This window comes from Lutjanus erythropterus, chromosome 11 (genome assembly GCF_056507025.1).
Source record: "Lutjanus erythropterus isolate fLutEry1 chromosome 11, fLutEry1.hap2, whole genome shotgun sequence".
In the NCBI taxonomy this organism is placed as follows: domain Eukaryota; kingdom Metazoa; phylum Chordata; class Actinopteri; order Lutjaniformes; family Lutjanidae; genus Lutjanus; species Lutjanus erythropterus.
The window spans coordinates 23,234,002-23,255,959 of record NC_139327.1 but is presented as its reverse complement, the minus strand read 5'-3'; the positions used below and the strand labels follow the sequence as shown (position 1 = coordinate 23,255,959).

Sequence of the window (21,958 nt, the reverse complement as noted above, 5' to 3'; positions counted from 1 at the left end):
TCAGGACGATGCAAGACCACTCCGCTTCATTTTGATGATGAAGTGGACGGGTCTTGAATCAAACACACAGAGCCCTCTTTATCATGAACAACTGCAAAAATCCAATATGTATTGTATTGCGTAGGATAATAAACTGTCCTGCAGGACTTTAATATGTAAACTGACAAAAATCACCAAAAGGGAAGAGCTAAAAGAAGAAATGAAAACAAAAGTTTATATATGTATACAAGAGTTTATATTGGTATATTCTCATACCAATTTTAAGAACCATTTTTGTTGTTGGTCTATAATACAGTTATAGCCTCAAACACTGTCAGAGATATAAAAAAAATATACATGGCCTATCACAGACTAGTATAGTGCTACTACTCATTGTAAAAAAAAAAAAAAAGTAAAAGTATTTATTCAGTTCTCTGTTGTGGATGTATCTGTCTTTCATCCAATGCCAACAGTCACACTTAAGCTTTGAATCTCAGCACCTTGTGATACTCTCTGACATAACGATCCAGTCGGATTTTCCTGGAAGTCCTGGAATTGAAAGAATCTTCTATTTCAGGAGTGATATCCCATCATACATCCAGCCTCATCCAAGTCCCTGAGAGGCAAGGCTAAAATCCAAAATAAAACCTGAGTCAAGATGTGTTCGTTTATATATTTTTCGTATTTATCTTTATAGGAATGAGTAGAGTTGACCAGAGCCATATACCGCAGCATTTATAGCCTACAATATTTTGCAGCACATGGGCCTACAAAGCTCAACTAGAAAATATTAACAGGACACCAAACACAAACAATATGCAAATCTCATTTTATGTCTGTTCTCCATAGCAACGGTTTGTTATAGAGAAATAAAAGACCTTAGAATGCTGTAACAGACCAGTCAGAATTAGTGTTTAACTAAGCTGCGTAAACTTTATTTGTATAGCAACTTTCATACAAGAAATACAGCTCAAAGTGCTTTGCAACACAGAAGTAACCTGTACCAAGTGCTTCAAAAAAGACAGAATGACCATAAAAAAAACAAAAAAAAAAAACAAACAGAGCAGACAAATGACAGCTTGAAAAAAAATCTGGTGCTTTTGAATTGCTTCTTTGTACCTTTTTCAATTAGAAAAAGCAAGCCATGACCAAAAAATGTGCAAAAACTGGCATGAACTGTCTGTGGCAATGAATGCTTGAATGATGTATGTTACTCTTGTACTTAAGTATCCCACAAATTAGAGGCACTTTACATAAGTGAGAATGAAAAATACCTCTAAAACAAATTGTCTCAAACCATCCAGTTATTGAAAGTAAAAAACAGACTCATCTGGCCTCTGTAGAGCCTGGAAGTCATTAGTTAGATCAGGGCTGCCCAAACTGGGGCGCCTGGAGCAAAGTTGGCTAACCATGTTTGATTCGGCCAAGCAGATGTTTCTGGCTTTAATTAAGAATGAATATATAAATTGTTATTTATGCTGTTTTATTTTTGTCTGTCGTCTCTTGTCTCTCTCACCTTTCCAGTCTACCTTCATCTGTCTTGTTCAATAGAGGCAAAAGCCTCCAAAATAATATAAAAAACTCTTTAAATAGGATCCTTTATTATTAATTATTTTTCATAATCTGAGCAGACAGATAGAGCGAGTCTTTGCACAGGAATTTAATGGAACTTCCATGATGATTGCGGATCGGCTGGTGCCTCCCCTGTCCGGCTGGTGTCTGATGGCTGCTTGACCTCACCACGACAGTCGTGGCTTGGCTGGCGCCTCCTGTGTCCGGCTGGCGTCTGACGGGCACCCCAGCTTGCCGCACATTTTCTAGAGGTCGTGGCCTGACATGTAATTTTGATGTCTCGCCGCAAAATATGAGATTGCTCAGACGGTGCCTCTTGTGTCCAGCTGGTGTCTTGACGGGCGCTTGACCTCGCCACAACAGTCGTGGCTTGGTTGGCGTCTGATGGGCGTGGCCTGCCGTGTAATGCTGATGTCTTGCCATGAAACCTGAGATTGCTTGGCTGGTGCCTCCTGTGTCCGGTTGGCATCTGATGGGTGCCTGACCTCACCGCGATGATCACGGCTCAGCCTGCGCCTCCTGTGTCTGGCTGGCGTATGATGCATGCCTGACTTCTCCTTGATGTTTTTTGGGGGGTGTGGCCTACTGTGTAATGCAGATGTCTTGCCATGAAAAAAGAGATTGCTTGGCTGGCACGTCTTGTGTCCGGCTAGTGTCTCATGGGCGCCCAGCCTCGCTGCAACATTTTTTGGAGCGTGCGGCCTGCTGTATAATTCTGATGTCCCACCATGAAATGTGAGATTGCTCGGCTGGCAGGAAGTTGCATTAACTTCCATTTACTTGGTCAAATCTGCCTGAAACTTAACTTGTTCATTAGTAGTCCAGGCCTGATCATATGATATGAGTTCTGTGGATAGGAGTGAGATGTGTACTGCACAGCAAAACATGGTAGAGGACTATTTACATAAGTTTGGTCATTTTCTTTTGCTGTGAAAATTACGGAAGCGCTGCACTTGGGTGTTATAAGGTTAAGGAAGAAGCGGCACCATGAAGAGCCTGTCAGTGGCCCGGCAGCCGTTAATATTTTTTTCTTTCCGACGTTGGAAGCCTACTGGACCACCAAAAGAACAGATTTCTTTTGTCGTGCCGACTATCCTCCTACTAGGAAGCTGCTCATGATAGCTTGCGACTTTGCTAGCGCTGCAGGCTAAGTTAGTATGACTGAACATTATTACCGGACATTTTGGCCACCAAGTTTTCACTTAATCCTTTTTAGATACATTTTACCAGATAAAACTGACAATTACCGACTGTCGGAAACCCTACAGCCTTTCATTTATTACAGTACAGACCTCTAGTATAAAGCTGCTTGCCAAAAATATCTTCACAAAAAGCCTCTGGTTTATTTTATTTTTATTTCTACAACGATCTGAAAACTGAAAAGACTGTAACTCACCCAACTTTGCAAACTTTATTCTTACCTTGAAGTTCAGTCCACACTGTCCTCTGTTAAGGAGTTTGGTTAATGTCCAACAGTCGCTGCATAAAATGGCGGACCTCGCAGCGAGTGACAGGCACCTCACATTTGAAAGAGGTCTTTTGACCAGCACTGTCAACAGTCCAGTCCAGTGTGTTTATAGATACATAAAATGTTGATATGAGTTTTGCACACTCAAGTAAACAAGTTAGTCTAACTATTGTGAACTTAAAATACACAAGTTAGTCTGACTACTGTGCTCTCACAATTAAATTAGTTTAAGTGTTGTGCACTAACAATAAACAGGTTAGTCTAAGAACTCTGGACTCAAAATAAACAAGTTAGTCTAAATGTTGTGCACTCACAATTAACAAATTAGTTTAAGTATTTTGGACTCAAACTAAAAACGTTAGTCTAAGTATTGTGGACTTAAAATACACAAGTTATTTTTACTTTAAAATCTCAACTTTACTTGAGGCGATACAGAGTACACCCAACTTATTAGGTTTTACAGTGTTTGTACAACTGCGAAGCAAAAACAATGCAGCAGTCCTTGAATTAAATAAAATTAGCAAAATAAAATAATTAATCATGTACTGTCACAGCTATTAGTCTTGTATGATACATAGAATTAATCTAATTGTATGAAAATAGCCATAAAATGGACATAAAAATATAATTTATTGAATTAAATGTGTAATGTATAAAATAAACTGAACAACAAATGACCTGGCCTAAGACCACTATTCTCTTCCTGAACTTTCTTCTCTACACTCCTGCTTTCTGTACTTTTGTCCAAAGTCAAACTCAAGTCACAGTGACCTGCTAGATCTCAGTGCTGTAAACGCTGCTGACAGGATATTTCACTTTATTGTCCTCAGCATTCCTCCTTAGCCATAATGTCTATTTATTTTGTATCTATAGCTGCACTAAATCATGTCTCCTGCTCTCCCTCTTCTCCCTACAGAGTCTGATGTCCTTTCATCCACTGCCGAGCTGGAATCACACTCAGCTTCTATTTCTCAGATCCAGAGAGGCTTTTTTGCAGCGCGGGACACGGGCAAGGAGGCGTGACCTCCTCACCTCTGCGCAGCAGGCCCAAAAATCTCTTGACAGGAAATGTGGACGGAGTTTCCACATCAAACAGCGGGCTGGCTGAGGACTGGCTGAGGGCTGGTGTTTGTGTATTGTGAGGGAAGGAGCGAGGATGTAGGTGAGGGAGAGGAGGCCACAGCGTCATTCACACCTGAGTGTCAATCCTGATTTCTTAGAGAGGAGTGTGGACGCAGAAGAGCAGTGTTTCTCTGTGTGCACACCTGAGTTTGTGAGGTATAAGCTGAAGCATTCAGACACAGAGAGCCAGGAGGACAGTTTGTGTATTGTGAGCTTTTTTTATGGAGAGGTCAGGAACATGGAATCAAATGAGCAAAGAATGTGAGAGAATATAAGGAGAAATGTTAAAAGCAGTTCATTATTAGGATTTGACCCCTGATATTTCAGTCGAATTAGTTCATATTAAAGAGGAATAAGTGAAAATCTCATTCAAACCTAAAAAGTCTGTCAAAACACAGATAATTCAGCAAAGTCATACAGTTTTCTTCAGTCACTTTGGTACATTTCTCCTTGTTCAGTCTCCATATAATCTAGTCGCTCAAACACATTACAAAACTCATTCTTGAGAATTGAGACAAAAATGGTGATTTTTACTGTTCAATTGTGCTGGAAAATATATGTTAAAGAATCAAACTTGTGGCTATTAAGCCTTGTAACAGGACAATCTCCTATTGATTATTATTTTTTAAATTAAATGTAGGTGTTGACAAAATGTTATTTTTCTTTATTTCACAACAAAGTCAGTGAGTAGCCATTTTATTTTAGTTTTTTACATTGCTAAAATTTGGTAAGTTAAAGAGTTCTCTTAAAATACACATTTTAAGCCATTTAGAAGGGCTATGAAGTTGACATGTTATGGTTGAGACACATCTAATAGCAAAATCATTTAATGAGTTTATCAAAAACTAGAAAGTTTTCCAGTGCCCTTTTAAAGCCCAGAAGTGAGTCAGAGGTTATAGCTCAACCTTTTTATGCCTGATTAAATCATGTTTTGATAAAAATCTGATGCCGTTGACAGAAACCTGGGGCACAACTTGAAAGGGCCAAGATTTTCATAAAAATGATTTTAAAACAAAGATGATTATAACAGTACATTTGTACACCAATGTTGATCAGAGGCTCAGAGGGTCAGAACCTACTGGACTATAAGATGCTGCCACCTAGTGGCTCCTTCTCATCTCTCACTGTCCATGAGTCTCCAGAGGAACTAATAATACAAAAACTTCTCACCTTTAGACCAGTGGTGGAGGAGGTGTTCACATTCTTCACTGAAGTAAAAGTACTAATACCATGCAGACATGTATTCCTAGCTTCTCATGGTCTCTCAGCAGAGACTTATCTCTCTCAGTTCATCTCAAAATGCATTTTAAAAGTTAGATTTCCTCAAGCTTAAGTTTAAAGTTTTGGTGCAACAGAATTAAATTTAATCTCTGTTAAAATGTAAAATAAAATGAAGTTTAAAGAGGTTTAAATGTAATCTTTCTTCATTTTGTTTTTTTTTCGTTTGGTGCAACATAAATTATTGTTGAACCACAACTTAATCAGATTTAAAAATGAATCTTTGCTGGTGCAACCCAGCCATATTCAAAGAATGATCAGTTTTCTGAATGAGTCCTCGTCAGAGTTTGAAATGACTGCCAATCTTACAAAATTAACTTTAAGTTTTGTTTAAAAATAATATGTTCTCAAATTTATTTTATTCCAATAAATTCATTAAATAAATTCTAATTTATTTCCAAACAAATAGAGGAGAATTGAGAAAATTATTTTCTCCTGACACTGGCATAATTCATTTCATACCTCCTGTTTCTTCCTGCATATATTATGAAATGTCACTTTTTAATATTTAGTGAGAGCTTATCAAGTTGAAGCATTTAAAACTCACGCTCCTGACAGACCCTGTCCATGGTGCTGATATAGCTTTATACAGTCAAAATAACACATTAACAGAGTTTTATCCCGTTAAAATGCACAATTTCAATTTATGGAGTTCATGTCGTATAACACAAAGTACTGTAAAAGATTTTACAGACATGTTGCAGTTTAAACCACATCACAGACTTAAATGTGAGTAAAGAACTTGAACAAGTAGGGTCATGTCCAAAGAAAACAACAAAACAAAACAAAACAAAACAAAACAACTGTTATTTTCTGAGCTCTAAATATTGTTTAGTCTCACTTTATATAATATATTATTGATTTTAAAAGTTCCTAAAATACTAATATTTTTAAAATTCATTACATTTCTGATATGTTGACTGGTGCTTTTATAATTCTCAAATAAAACAGTTAAAATACATTGTTTAAAATAAGATTTTAGTGATAAGTGAATAACACTACTACTACTACTACTACTACTACTACTACTACTACACTAATTTGATTTGACAGCTGTTTTTTTTCCCCACAATCAGAGAAGATATTGATACTGACCTCAACCAAGCACAAGATCGACCTCAAACTCTGGTTTGTTGGATCAGGACGTCTGCTCATACAGGCTTCAGGTATATGGCAACTGTTTTTTCTGTCCTGTAATAGTGTTTCCTCTAACTGTGGAAGACTTCAGCGAGAAACATCTGACCGTCCACCTCGCACGCGCTCACATCTGTCTGATCCAGAGGCAGGCGATCAGGTGTCTGAAGGCCTGAAGGGGAGCAAGGGTAAACATGAGGTAGACAGTTTGCTATGCAGTTCAGCAAAGTGACGGGATGAAATGAATACTTGTGTGTGTGACTGGACATCTAGGCTCCTCCAGCTGGTTACTTTCCACCACTATGAGATAATATTGGAATTAAAACATTAAGCTTTAATAAAGTCGATGATTACAGAGGTAATAGCTCACTCAGTCAGTGCAGCAGCATGTGACCCGGTTTCGACAGCCCATCCAGACCATTTCTGGTATCAGTACAGGCTTTTGTCTTAATGTCAGTCATGTGACAGGCAGCAGCAGGTTGAGTTATGATCTTAACAGTCCTTTGTTCATGAGAGTAGGAGTCAATGTGGACACTTCGCTGATCGTTTGAGCCAATCATCAGGGTTAATGTCTCATCTTCACGACGTTATGGATCCGAAAACACCTCACGTGATCTTCATATGACCATGACAACAGACTATGACTACTGACAGTGTGTGACATTTCATTGTAGTTATTTGAAATATCACAATTAGCCATAAAAGCAAAAGACAGGCAACACACAATAAAAAAAATACAATAAAAAATCAAAATGTTTAGATGAGATGTCAATTATTTATTTCAACGAATAATTATTACTTGCTAACTCACGATTTCGATTTTATAACTGATAATGTTGACCTTTAAACTCATAAATTCGTTTTATTAACGCAAAATTATGACTCATAATTATAAATTTTACACCCATAGTTGTGATTTTCTATCTCATTATTTCGATCTATAAATCTTTATTTTGAAATTTTGATATTTTTTCAGGATCATGACTTTTCAAATCCATAATTTTGACATTTTTCTATTTTTAATCTCATAATCATGACATATCGTTACTGTCTATCTCGACATTTTTATATTATTCTCATGATTATGACATTTAACACCTAATTTTCCTTTTTACCTTATAATTTTGATATTTTTTTAATCTCATAAGTATGAGTTTTAGCTCATAATTGTGAGTTTTTATCTCATAACTTTGTCCTATATGATTTTGATATTTTTTATATTTTTTTAAAATCTCGTAATCATTACTTTTTATCCCATGATTCTGACATCTTTATATACGTATATCCCGTGGTAAATCATAATTGTAAAAAAAAAAGTGATATTTAATTATTAGCCTTTTTTCTGTAGCTGGCGGAAATGGGCGTCCATAATACACAGTGAGTCTGGCACTGACCTGGGAACTGTCTGTGGACTGGACTGTGCGTTATCCGGTGTTTTGATGTCTCGATCGTTGGAAACGCAACCGACCAGGAAGCAGAAAAAGTGGCCCGATTTGTCACCTCGACACATTATACCTGACTGAGGCCTCACACTCCGGCTGCTTCAATACACTTCCACTGTCCACACACTGTTTTGTTTTTGTCTTTCTGCTGCGCACCAGGAGGCTGCGGAGGAGAGGATGTGCCACAGACTGAAGTGTCAAAAATGTGATTGTTGCTTTATCTGCCATGTCGTCAGCCGTGTGTAACCCAGTCCAAATGTGCTCTTTTAGCTTAGAATTAACACTATAAAATAATGTCTGAAAATCAAGTAGATATTTCATCTAAACCCCATGGGTCTATGCTTAAATATAGGATTAAAAAGAAGACTAATATGCTGTCATTTTGCATTTTATCATCAACTCTACAAACTCAACCAATCAACCAATGGCTTAATCAAACAAACTTTATTTGTATAGCATCTTTCATACAGATTAGTGCTTAACAAGACAGAACAAACTAATAAGACAGAACAAGGGGAGACTGGAAAAAAAAAAGAACAATACTGACAAACAATAAACTATAGTTTAATGTTTGTCAGTCTTGTTCTTTTGTGTCACTGACAAGTTTATTTGCACTGCAAATAAATTAGATTTTTACAAGAGACAGCAGGTTTTCATATTTTTTCTTCAAGGTTAAACAGCATGAACAATGCATGCTGGAAGGTGTGCTAGTATGTGCTGTATATTACATAAATCCAACTCATAATTTCAAGTCAAAAGACATCAAAAAACAAATAACTCATATTAATAAATTCACCACTGTTCTGAAAATACTGTAAATTTTCAGTTTAATTAACTTGAATGAATAAAACGTGTATATTTATGTTAAGTTAGATAAGTCGGTTCCATTAAATTCCTGTGTATTTTTTTTTTTTTTTTTTACAGTGATTTGAAAGCAATAATAATAATAAAAGTTAGATCAAATCTAAACTAGGAAAAAAGATTTAAAAGACAAAACAAAATAAAAAGAAACACAAAAATAAAAGGGATGAAAACAAAACATTACTGATAAAAATGATGACGTTGATTAAAATAAAATATATTTATACAGTAAAATATAAACTTACGTTATATGATGTTTTTAGGTTACAAATCATTTTTAGATGCAGAGATTTAGATCTCAGTGTTGTGAGACCTGACACTTCTGCAGGACAGGACGAGACCGTCTCGGCTAAACGGACACATTAATGGGTCATCTGGGATCAAACAGACACATATTAGAGGGACACTTCAAAGGCACGCGTTTGTCAGACCTCACAATATCCACGGGGTGGTGGGGGCTGCAGCCAGGGTGGGGGGGCGTTTTTGTGTCTGTCAAGCAAAGTATAAAACCCTCAGACCTCCTGTGTGTCCACCAGTGTCGAGGGGAGAGACTCGAGCAGGAAACGTACTTTGTGTTTGAGAAGAATGGCTTTTGGGTTGGATTTTACCGGCGGAAATGTTTCTGAGATGAACCGGTTTTACTCCGGACAGTGCTGGTCCGCTGCATGTCTGGACATAAACGACATGGACGGTTACACACAGGACTCCAGCAGAGGTCAGTGACGCTATGCCTTTATTTTGTATAAACTTTTTAAACTGCTGCTTACAAAATTATAGACAAAAGTATGTTTTTTAAGTATGCATTTCTGTACTCACCGTGTACTAATTGTAATACAAACAGGGTTGGTTCAGATTACTTTGAAATGTTTGAATGCAGATTACATGTAATTAGTAACGTAACGTAGTAACATGACATAAAAATGTCATCTACTTGGAATAATTTTCGATTATTTTAATTACTTGACAAAATCATATACACCAAAATTGGAGTTCCACAATTTATTTTTTGTTTTTGCAGTTTCTATTTTGTTCCCCTCTTTTTGTAAATAGTAACGTAATCTACTGGATTACAAAAATGTAATCTAATATTAATATGTTTGGATTACAGATAGGCCTACTTTAAAAGCAATTACTGAAAATATAACATCTTATATTAAAAAAAAATATGCAGACAAAAATTTGAGATCCACAATTTTTTTGTTCTCATCAAACATCACAAAACATTTTCAATACAAATAAAATACATTTTAACAGGATTCTTAATCAAGTTTCATACTTTTAAAATTGCCATATTCTAAAGACGTAATAAAAAACAATAATAAAGTAATTCTTGACAACGTAACTATTATCTAATTACTCAGTTTTCAAATTAAATCCGGTCTGGTTTAACTTTTTGGTTTTCTTCTTTTTTTTTTAAAATCTGATTATGTAATCCCGATAGAGTTCAGTAAAGCTAATAAATATTTTTGTCCTCTCTTTCTCTAGTGCACCATGATGCTCCCCACAGGACGCGCTCGGACACGCAGCGCCGCAGGAAGCGCACGACTTTCAGCAAGGCGCAGCTCAGCGAGCTGGAGAGGGCCTTCTCTGTCACACAGTACCCGGATATCAAGATGAAGGAGTCTCTTGCCTCTATAACTGGGCTGCCTGAGTCTAAAATTCAGGTATGACATGTGCTTCACAGACTTCTGGGGCCGTTACTGATGATTATTTTCATTATAATTTAATAAACTGATCATTTATTTTGTCCACAATCCAAATATATTCAGTTTACTGCCAGAGAGGAGGAATGTTGCAATAAAAATACAAAATAGAAATGACTCAAAACGATTATTGCTTATAAAAGTAGTTGTTGATTAATTTGATAGCGTCTCGATTAATTAATCAATCTTGTCGCGTCTGCAGACATCCTGTGCGTAAATGTTCCACAAGTGTGCCATAAAAAATAACCACAATCCATTTTTTTTTCGACAGGTCTGGTTTCAAAATCGACGTGCACGCTACTTCAAGAGCAAGAAACCATCCAGAGAGGTCCCCAGACCCTCCTCAGACCACCATCTCCATCAGTTCACCTACACTCCATCTCTAAGTCCACCTCTGCCCCATCTGACTCCTTCCTTCCCTCCCACTCCCAGCCTGCCATCCCCGCCAGGATACCCCGCTCCAAGTCTACCTCAGTCCACCAGGCTCTCAACCATCACGTCCCTGCCCGTACCCACTTCTCCTGTCGCCGCCGACCAAGCTACGTCCTGCCTCCCGCATGTAGAAGCTCCCCAAGACCACTGTTACCAGACCCCAGACTTTACCGAGCACTGCCACAGTATGTTTCCACACGGCGGGCTCGATGAGTGGGACTTGACAGAGGACTTTGAGGCCTTCCTCCGCGGTGCACAGGGATCCGAACCTGTGGGGAGCCGCTGCGGCGCTCCACATCCTGAACCAAAGAAAGGCGTCCAGAGTCACCTGGACCAGCAGCAGCACTTCTCCTCCAGCACTGAGGACAGCATGGACGACCTGTCCGATCTGTGCTTTCAGGAGCTGGGAGACTTCAACCTGTCGGATTTGGATATTTCTGCTGCAATGATCGATTATTTATTAGGTTGACTGATGAAAGAAGGTAGCCAGGCCTATCTGGAAGAAAGTTAGCCATACTGCGCAAAACCAACATATATGAATTATCTCTTGGGATGACTGATAAAAGAAGATAACTAGGACTAACAATATTTGGAAGAAAGTTAGTTCTATCGCATTGTAAAAAAGCTTAATACACTATTTATAATGAGATTGCCTTGATGAGAAGACTTTAACCTGTTAATAAAAATGTATAATCAGATTTGGTTATTTACATATTGTAGATTATTACCTTTATTAATAAAAGAGATGTTATCGTGATTCGCCTGTGTGGATTTGATTCATAATATCTACTTCCGTCTTTGTCACCACGTGGCGCCGTGGCTTAGTTGGTTAAAGCGCCTGTCTAGTAAACAGGAGATCCTGGGTTCGAATCCCAGCGGTGCCTTTTTGTGTGCTTCAATTTGAAGTTAAACGTACAGGACAGTTTAGAGACGGGGAACTGAAAACTGCTGTTATATTTGACATTTATTTCAATACTGTGGTGTATAAAGGAACCGATTTCCCCATCTATTTCAAGTTTTATCTGGTGTTGGTCTCATTAGAACTAAATCGACATCAAGATGTCACACTTAGGTTTTGCACAACAGTAAAACAATTGCTAAGGATGTCAGGTCTTTAAAAAAAGAGAAAAAAAGTGAAAGTAATCACAATGGTGCTCAACAGCAGTTGTGTCAAGAAGGAAACCCGAAATTTGCGAAACTCTCGCGAGATTTGTGTTGTTTCTTCATCGTTCACGTTGTACATGCTAATTATGTTTTATACTGTGACAAACTCTGTAATTAAGATCTGAATAAGTTTAGAGACAAAAACATCTTGTTAGATTTAGGGAAAAGATTATGGTTTGAGTTAAAATATTCACTCTCGCGAGACCTCTCGCTGGTCTAGGGTTCCCTTCTAGACATTTTGGAAAGTCAAAATTGCAGACACACCCATATATATTTGATTTTTGAGTGTGATGTCCTGCCTTGCAGCGTTTTGTCCGGCAGAGGGTGCACCCTCCTGCTCTTTCAGGAGAACAACTGACAGACTGAAGGACGTCAGCTCAAAGCAACGGTGCTCTTCTTCTTTTCTTCTTGTAGGGATGCAGCCGAGTACACAGACCAGCAGGGGTCAGTGTGTGCACGTGCAGCTGTGTGTTAAAGGATAATCACTTAAACCAGTGTCACCATTTGTACAAATTTGAGCTTCAAAATCAGAACACTTTTTGAAAGGGTCCATTGTTCTGTTCCATATCTAGATTGTTGGCTGTGTGATGAATTTAAATTTTAGGGTTAAGGTCACAATTTGGTCTAGGTAAAGGGTAGGGTCAGTGTTTAAGCTTATGCACATAGTTGTGACAGCTAATAATGCATTAGGTGTGTGTGTGTTGCAAAGACAATTTGGACAAGAGGAATATTAAGGTGTCACAAAACTGAAATATCAAGTTTATTAAATCATGGAGACTTTCAGCCTATCCACCTAAATATTCTAAATATAGCGGTGACATTAGGGGTGTTTATTGTGAACAAAATGCTTTAACTACAAAAATAACAGAAGGTATTGTAAGGTCACACTGTAATTACTTTAAGACTTGCCACAAAGAGGTGTGTTTAAAACACAGACGGAAATTCACCCTATAGTTCCTTAAAACTATGGATCAGATGGACTCTCGAACTAGGTGGCCTATCTCTTCTCTGCCCTTGAAGAATCAGGTGTCTCTTCATGCTTGCAGCCCAGCCAGTATTTTGCAATGGATCGTGGGTAAGGAGGGTTGGCAAAATCCACACGTTTTGTCTGCAGATTCACCCTGTAGTATTTATCTAATGATAGGAAAAGGAACATACAAATACAAAAGTGTTAAAGGAAGAAGCTTGAAGAGATTTTTTTTTAATTCTTGTAAGTGATCCTTCCTAAGTCCCACCCCTTTTTGATCTGTGCTCCAATAACAGATGAGCGAGCTTGTTACGCAACCTCAGTCAGCATACTATGTGCAAGGCTGGTCTATGTAAAAACCAAATTCTGAAGATGGTTAATGAAACCATCTCAAGCAGAGAAACTATTTCTATATATATATGTAATATTTACCCCGAGGTCAGACCCACAATCTTTAAGACTAAACAGTATGAGCCGAAAAAACAGAAGACAAAACAAGCCTTACAACATCAACACCTCTGTACCATACCTGATTGACTGATGTACATAAACATGCATGCACATCATTTAATATTATTCCTCTTTACCATCTTACATCCTTCATCAACTCAAAATTTCCACAACAAAATTAATTTTCAGATTGTGACCAATATGTGCTAGGTGGCATCACTGGAGCTAGTGTTTTTCTGTGTAGCTAAACGCAAACTAGCTAGCTAATGATTGATATAGATTAGCTAGGTAGTTTTGCTAAACAGCAAACTCTTAGCGAGTAGCAGAATGTTTGCTAATAACGCTTGCTAATGATTGATGTAGCTTAGCGTTTTGCTGACTTAATATGTGACCTCATGTCAGATCCACCAACAACATCTTTTAACCATCATCAAAATTTGTTTTTCTTTCCAACATAGACGAGCCTTGCACATAGCATATCTAAGTACAGGAAACAGGAAATGAGAAAGCTGATCGAGGTTCCCAAAGGTACGGGGCTTAGAAGGGGTTAATTGTTTAAGGCGGTATTTTGCTTCAATTGTCTGTTCTGTTGAAACACAGCAAGATTTATGGAAAAAATGACTCCATGCATTCATACCTCTCTTGAAAAAGTACACATTTTGGACAGGGGTGCTTTTGTACTCCTGTGTGATGCTCTCATCAATGATGTCACTGTAGTCGATGTAGTCAAACCAGTCATCATAACCCCAGAAATCATCAAACAGCATATGGCGACTCTGCCTTGCTCGCTGTGAACGCTTCTTGTTGGGCCGTCTTCTCCGACTGTTGCGCCTCTTCGCTGGCGGAGGAGATGTGGGCTTTGGACTGAGGTAGACTCGTCCCACCATGGCAGCATCTACCGGGGCCCTGATGCCCTGCCAGTCCCTACTGGTGAAACGAGGGCCTGTGAATCCACTGCTGCTGACTGAACGAGAAGAAAACATGAGAGCTGATTAGAGACACACATGTAAATGCACACAGAAACACACACACACAACAGAGTCTTACTGGAGCCTCCAAACAGCTCTGTGAAAAGATCCTCCCATGTCTGGTCGCAGAAGAGGTCCGTGTATCGTGTGAAGAGCAGAGACGGAGAGGACCTGGTCATGGTCACACACTCCTCATGGGAAGGCTGGTGCTTGAACTCATACTGGTAGTACTTGTCCCCTGAAGGACGCGACAAACACAGAGGTTACTGAAGACATTTTGACATGTCACAGTAGGAGAAACACAGGGGTAAATAAGAGAAATGCATTTAGCTGCAGCCATTGTTAATCATTTTCAGGATTTCAACCTATTAAGTTAGCCTTCAGTGCTTTCTGCCAGAAAACCCACTCTGGTGGAATTCTTTCTGTAACCTAACCAAGAAGGGCTTTCTGGCAGAAAGCAGAAGAACCTAAAGTGGCTGTGAAACGTGCAAAAAAACACATAAGGCCATATCTGGAGACGGTGTTTGATTTGTCCCCTCTGGGCTTCTGTAGAAACATGGCCGTGCAACATGGCAGGCTCTGTGGTAAAGGACCCTAACCCTCTGTAGATATAAACTGCTCATTTTAAGGTAACAAAAACACAACAGTTCTTGTTTTCAAGTGATTATACACTAATGAAAACATACTCATGAATATTATATTCCATTTCTGCTAATAAATCCCCCAAAATCTTACACACTGAACCTTTAAGTAAAAGTAGTAATACCATAGTATAATACTCTGTTCCAAAGGTCCTCCATTCAAAATTTTACTTAAGCAAATGTACATTAAGTATTAGCATCACAATATATTGCCCAAAGCGTTCACAAAATGAGCATTTATTCATTCAGGGTCATGTAGGATCAAAACCCATGACAGTCTTGGCACTGACTGGGCAAATGGAGCCTTTAAATACTGAAAAAGATCACGCATTCCTGCAAAAATACCTTTGAAAAAGTAGGCTTTCTCTTTGCCACGGTGACTTGGTGCTGGAACGGCGAATGCGGCATTAACTCCATCAGGTATGCCATCAAAGCCGACTGAAATGTCCCTTGGATAGTCCTCATCCAAGGCGTCCCCGTCAAACCTCCAGTACTGGTTCCCCTGAGGCAGAAGAAACGCAAATAAATATGGCTGCCACTCACACTCACTCTTAGCATTCAAGACATGATTATAACAAATACTGACTCCTTAAGTTCATAAAAGGGAACAATGCTAAAATGATATGTTTAAAATAAATATTATTCCTGTGTTCAGCTGTGTAGTGGTCAGGATACAATGGGAATCTCCCCCTACAGTTTGATGAAGACACTCACTGTTCCCAAAGAGACAGAAGTTTCTACCTTAAAGATGTAGGATTTTCCCTGGCAGTTGATGCGTGTGAATGCAGCGTCGATGGGCCCAGTGATTCCCCACTCGTCCTGGATGAGTTTGGGGTAACCAGGAAGTACAGACTTGTCATCCAACTCGAAGAAATAGTCACCTTAGAGGAAAAGCAGGTTTTGAATTGGTGTTATATACAGTAAGAGACTGTTTTAAATTTATTAAACCAGGATAATCCACAAAGTATCAAAACTGAAAACAACTTAAATTAAAATATCAGATGATGTTTACAGGACTGACTTGTTTGGTCAAGTGTACTGATTTAAGTTTGCATCTAAATGCCTGCAAATGCAGTTTGTTGTCTGTTAACCATGGAGTCATAGGAATGCCATAAAAAAGAACAAATCTCGAAAAAATGAAGAAAAATAGAATTAAAAAGAATTAAAAGAATAAATAGATGTGAAAATATGAAGAGGAATAAATAAAAGAATAAGTAGATCTGGAAAATATAAATATAAATAAATAAATAGGTAGGTAGGTATAGGCGTGGAAAAGAGGAAAAATGCAAAAACGCATAATTAAGCAACTTAAAAATGTTAGTTTTAAAGGAAAATGCTTTGTTTTGCTATCTTGTCTTGATATTTTCAAATTTTCATTCTTTTATTTATTTCACAATAAATTTCCACATTTATTTTCTTATTCTATTACATTTTTTTATGGCACTCACATGACTCCATATTTATCATCCAGGTATGCACTTGTAGGACAGATTTTTTTTTTTTTTTTTTTTTTTTTACCTCTAAATGCATAGATGGACCCATTCTTCAGCTGCAGAAAAGCATCAAAAGGTCGACCACTGCAGTGAGCTGCGTCAGGCTCTGCAGCTGCTGTGGGCCCTGGTGTGGGCTGTAGTGTTGGCTCTGGGGTGATGGAGGGTGGAGTAGTGGCAGGGTTGGTTGTTGCAACTGGGTTGAAAGTTGGTGCAACACTAGGAATCATCACTGCCTCTGGTCCATAATCAGTTTCCTCGAAGGTGTCACCACGAGTTGCTGAGGGTAGAAAGTTTTGTTATATGAGAAAAAGAAAAGAACTTTGTTCATTAAAATAGTTTATTCAGTAAAAAAAAAATGTTTCTGTTATTCCACTGACTCTTTTTAGGACAAATGGTGTCAAAGTCGCCACAGCAGCTTCCATAGTACACACACATGGAGTCACACTGACATTTCCTCTGCGGTTCGAAGGAGCCACAGCGACCCACACAAGACTCTGTGGAAATACAGTTTGTTTGTTTCAGTGCCAGTTAAACTGATCAGACTTTACCACTTAATAACAATCTAATCATGTTATATCAATCAACTTTTTCTGCATCAATCAACTTTTTCTATTTTTCTGATGATTCTTCTGTAGTTTTACTTCAATGGAAATTTAAATTTTGTACTTTTACATGTAATCGAGCATCTTACTTTTACTCAAGTAAAGGATTTTGTGGTAGTTACTGTCATAATACAGCACTTACCAAGATTACAATTCACTCACATCATTCTTTAATTTTAGACAGCATTACTGTCATTGGTTTGCCAGCTTTGCTAACACACTTAGTCAGCCTGTGTTAGCCAGCTTCTCCAAAATGAACAACAAAGAGAAACAAAAACAAACAGATGTGAATGTTGCACGAGCACATAATTCAAAGTCAATTTAAGTAAGAAGTCACAACAAATACATAAAAGCAGATGTAGCAAGAAATAAATGACAAAATCAGTGTGAGAAATACGCTGTGAAACAAACCTTAGATGAACTCATGAAGAAATGTGAAAATATAAATATGTCAGCAAGAAAGGAGATGACCAAACATGAAAAAAAAAAGGCGAGTTTTAATAAAAGCTAATGTTTATATATGAGGCAGCCTTGTGACAATATTTGGTTAGTTAGCTACAAAGTTTCTTGGGCTAGTGTCAAATCTATAATCCATAACACGTGTCTCCTGTCTCATAATGTCCAGTGCTTGGTTATTTTTTTCTGTCCTGAAAGATGTGTTTTGGTATCTCATCCTCCTCTTCAATCACTATAAATTCAGCTATCGTCTGGTGTTCCACTTTTAGCAGACTGTTATTGGTCCCTTAAAATTCTCTGGTCACCGATGATCCTCTAGGAACACACAGCCTAAAGGAATACTAAAGTAGCTATGGGCAAACACATTAGGATTAAAGGATTTTCCATTACAGTGTCCTGAGGAAATCCTTACGGTGATTTTACGCGACTCACTTTTTACTATTGTGAGACAACATTAGCATTCAGACTCAAAAAACAGCACGCACAAGTGATGAGTACTGCGTGCTGGACAAAAAGCAGATATTTTTATTCTATATATATTTTTAATATGAGGGTCTATGAGTTTTGACTCACTTTTGGAGTCAGCTTCAAGAGGCCTTTTGAGGAAGTGCATTTTTTGTCAACTGTGTGTTGGCTTCACTTTTCAGCCCTGGAGGTTGCTACCTGGTAATGTGACATATTTATTTTAACCCAAGCCATGATCTTTTCCAAAACTAAACCAAGTAGTTTTGCCCCCAAACCCTAACCAAACTGACTTATGTCACATCACCATTACTTATGTAACATGACTCACATAACGTACTTTAGGTCTGGTACACCTGTTTCTGGTCTCTAATGGTCATGTATGTTGTGTATTTGTCATTCAGGTCGGTGAAAGTCTTGTTTTATAAGGGATCTACGCCAAAAAGGTTGTGATCCCCTGGTTTAAACATTATCAATGGGCTATATTTTATGATGTTAAATTATTTTCTCATTTTTTAAATCTGAAAGTGAATAGGGTGGTTAACAGTCAAATAAATGTAGTGGCGTAAAATATACAATACTTCTTTCTGTAATGTTTGCTGTATCAGTACAAAGCCACATAAAATGTAAATACTCAAGTACAAGCACCTCAGAATTGTGCTCAAGTACAATTCGCTATATTTCTAAATACAGAATGTTTTTTCTGTACATGTATGTGCTTCTTTTTAATGGCTACAGCAAACAACCGATGTTAAAGAAGACAGAGTCAGTGTAACCATACTGAATGATTGTACACTGAACAATTTAGTGTATAAAAAAACTTTAAATAGATACTACAAAGCTGCCATTTTTCTAGAAGAATAAATTAAAAAATACATCACGTTGTATATTTGTTCAAATATACAGTATGGTAAATGCATGAGAGCTTTAAAGGTAACACATTTTGCAACACTTTAAAGTACAACATGTTTTGAATATATCACATTTTATATGTCAGAAATCAAATTCTCTGGAACTCTTACCTTCTGCAGCAAAGGTGGTCTCCAGCAGCAGGACGAGGCCCAGCAGAACCACTGCTGGCTTCATGCTGACTCACAGAAAATATCAAACAAAAGTTTTAAAATGACTATTAATTCAGGAGATAACTGAACACTTTTAAGCCTGGTTACACCAGTGAAGCTATAGTCAGACGAGTTTGAGTTGAGTGCCCCACTTTGGGGTGCAGTATTGTGTGCAGATAATCAATAGATATTTTTTTTAGCAGCTGTTGACCCCCGGGCGTCTGCACTCCTGATTGGTCAACACCAGGCTGTGATAATCATTAAACTGTGATCTCTGTCCTCTCTGTCCCACAAACATCATCCTAACATGGACACAGTCACTTTAAGGCACAAAATACACTCAGTGATCTGGAAAATTCAACACCCAATATCATCTTCTTGGTTAACAACACAGAGACTGAGAATAAGTGTTGATTGCATTGATTGTCTGTTGAGCTGAATGCTCCGTGTATCATCCAATCATTCAATTATTCCACTCAATCTGGCAAGAGAAAAACTTGACTTCAACATGAAAGCAGTTATTTTTCTTTTTTGATGCTCACAAATAACGAAAAAAAATGTTTATTCAATAGAACAATAATGAAATCCAAAATTACAAACTGACCTGAAACTGTAAAAGGGTGCTATTGTCTCGTAAAGTTGATATAAACTGAAAAATGTAACTTCTGGTTGAGTGGAACGGGTGTCTGAGGTCAAACATTATGTAACCAGGACAGTCTTTTTTCCTTTATTGATCTTTGGTGTAAAAAAACAACCCTAAAGCAAACACAATGCCTGCCTCCAAATTTAGCCCCGATAACTAGCGGCACATTAAAAAAGAGATGCAACAAGAAAAAACAAGAATATTTCTAAGATGCATGGACTAACAAGTTTTTGATTTTGCACTGTGACCAACAGGAGACTGTGATCTGTTTCAGAACCATACAGAGACACAGAGGCCTGAGGTGGGACCAAGTCAATGTTTTGCAAGTTAAAAGTAAGTCTCAAGTCTTTGCACTTAAGTCCAAAGTCAAGTCAACCAATTTCTAGGTCAGGCTCCAAGTCAAGACTGACAACTCCCAAGTTTTGAGTCCTAAACAAGTCAGTTTTCACCAGATGTTATGCCATATTTTGTGAAACTCTGTACATTTCAACCTGTATGTTTTGCATACTGAAAATTATCTTTGGTATCGTTTTTCCCAACTGGAGCTCAGGAACGTATCGTTAGTTCTTCATGGTTCTCTCCTGCAACTTGATTGGATGCCGTCAGATTAGTTCAAAGAAAGTTGCTAGGAGTATAACTTTAACATTAATTGATTCAGGAAATGAAGGGAAATGAATTGATTCACCACACTTTTTAAATAACATAGATACATCATCTTTGGGCTTGTTGGAAGGTTTCAAGTATTTTCAAGTCAAAAGGCTCAAGTCCAAGTGAAGTCATGAGTCATTGGTCTGGTTAAAGTCTTAAAATCGGGTCTGGTTTGAGTCTGAGTCACGTGACTCTAGTCCACACCTCTGGTCCAGACTGAGACCGGGACATGCTGGAGCCTGCGGCCAGATCAAAGTGATGTTTATCACTTCTTCATCACACAGTTAAACATTGAATGATCTTGTTTTCCTGTTTTATAGAGACACTCAGACTGAAGCATGTCGATCCAAAACATGACGGACACTGTTTAAAAATGTATCTGTCTGTTCTGAAGTGCAGTGAAAACCGTCCATAAACCTGCTAATCTCGTGGAATTATGAACCGATTATTAGGACAGATGGACTTTGGTTTTCATTCAGCTTCTATCAGTTGACTTGCTGCTATCTTATCTCTAATTGCAATTAATAAGACATAATATATTAGAAGATCACTTAGAGGTGCACACTAAAAGCAGAGATATGTCTGATGAGTGTTGTATAATCCACAGATTTGTGGTGGCAATGTAATCAGTCCAATTATTTTGATTCAGCAGCAAAGCAGCAATGTTTGTATAAATCAGACAGAAAACAGACTACTAAAGTTCATAATGATTATGATTTGAATTTCAGACCAGATGCATCAACATGGATGACGTTAAACTAAGTTTTTTGAGTTTAATTACACTGGATTTAAAGTGATGAAACCATATTTAAATCAAAACTGGTGCATTGGCAAAATCCTGGCTTTCAACATCAAGAAGACCAAGGAGCTCACTGTTGAGCAACTAAGGTGGCACACACACCCATCAGTATCAGCAGGATGGAGGTCAGCTTGAAGATGTCCACATCTTTGAGGGCTTCGTTTGGACCTTCACCCACTTCAATCCTGGTCAAGAAGGATCACCAGGGTTCTGCTTCCTGAGGAGACTGAAGACAGTCCAGATTCTGAACCATCAGGAGCATCGTCACCAAATACTTCTCATCACGATATGGCAGCTGCTCTGTCTCAGACTGGAAAGATCTGCAGAAAGTCTTGAAAACTCCAAAATGCACTACTGGCTCTCCACTCCTCGTCACTGAGGCCGTCTACAATCTTTTTCAGCCTTTCTCCATAGGAGAACCTTTTTTGGTTCCTGGTATAACCTTTTTTAAAGGTTCCACTTGGAAACCTTTCACAGATTTCTACATAGAACCCAACATAAAGAGTTATAGCTCCAAACATGTGTAAGCTTTCACCCAGAACCCCCTATGAGAGGTTCTGCAAGGCCATTTACCACCAAATTCGCTCTGGTTCTTGAACCGGTGCTTAGAACC

General features: G+C 38.1%; 2 protein-coding genes and 1 non-coding gene across 3 annotated transcripts; 2 read left to right on the top strand and 1 right to left on the bottom strand.

Moving 5' to 3' along the window:
• The first annotated feature begins 9,113 nt into the window (after positions 1 to 9,113).
• Positions 9,114 to 11,748, top strand: LOC146319108 (uncharacterized). The gene is made up of 3 exons (XM_084729702.1): positions 9,114 to 9,571; positions 10,342 to 10,520; positions 10,831 to 11,748. Exons 1-3 carry the CDS (start codon positions 9,442 to 9,444, stop codon positions 11,458 to 11,460), a joined length of 939 nt encoding a protein of 312 aa, XP_084585828.1. The 5' UTR covers positions 9,114 to 9,441; the 3' UTR covers positions 11,461 to 11,748.
• Positions 11,749 to 11,801: 53 nt separating this feature from the next.
• trnat-agu (transfer RNA threonine (anticodon AGU)) lies at positions 11,802 to 11,875 on the top strand. Its single transcript has one exon. It is a non-coding gene; the product is annotated as a tRNA-Thr (tRNA).
• A 1,027-nt stretch (positions 11,876 to 12,902) lies between these two features.
• On the bottom strand, positions 12,903 to 19,430 carry vtnb (vitronectin b). Its single transcript, XM_084729701.1, has 8 exons — positions 19,217 to 19,430; positions 17,052 to 17,168; positions 16,700 to 16,951; positions 15,923 to 16,062; positions 15,527 to 15,683; positions 14,620 to 14,778; positions 14,210 to 14,536; positions 12,903 to 13,289 (listed from the first exon to the last, which is right to left on the bottom strand). The coding sequence occupies exons 1-8, from the start codon at positions 19,278 to 19,280 to the stop codon at positions 13,153 to 13,155; spliced, it is 1,353 nt and encodes a 450-aa protein (XP_084585827.1). The 5' UTR covers positions 19,281 to 19,430; the 3' UTR covers positions 12,903 to 13,152.
• Positions 19,431 to 21,958: the final 2,528 nt, after the last annotated feature.

What these genes read in the sequence shown, in the direction of transcription:
- vtnb (XM_084729701.1), bottom strand. Translation starts at nt 19,280, where the DNA reads ATGAAGCCAGCAGTGGTTCTGCTGGGCCTCGTCCTGCTGCTGGAGACC. An exon ending in GTCCATCTATGCATTTAGAG is followed by an intron (nt 16,063 to 16,699) that starts GTAAAAAAAAAA and finishes TTTTCCTCTAAG; the next exon opens with GTGACTATTTCTTCGAGTTG. An exon ending in GAAAGCCTACTTTTTCAAAG is followed by an intron (nt 14,779 to 15,526) that starts GTATTTTTGCAG and finishes CGCGTCCTTCAG; the next exon opens with GGGACAAGTACTACCAGTAT.
- LOC146319108 (XM_084729702.1), top strand. Translation starts at nt 9,442, where the DNA reads ATGGCTTTTGGGTTGGATTTTACCGGCGGAAATGTTTCTGAGATGAAC. An exon ending in CACACAGGACTCCAGCAGAG is followed by an intron (nt 9,572 to 10,341) that starts GTCAGTGACGCT and finishes CTCTTTCTCTAG; the next exon opens with TGCACCATGATGCTCCCCAC. An exon ending in TGCCTGAGTCTAAAATTCAG is followed by an intron (nt 10,521 to 10,830) that starts GTATGACATGTG and finishes TTTTTTCGACAG; the next exon opens with GTCTGGTTTCAAAATCGACG.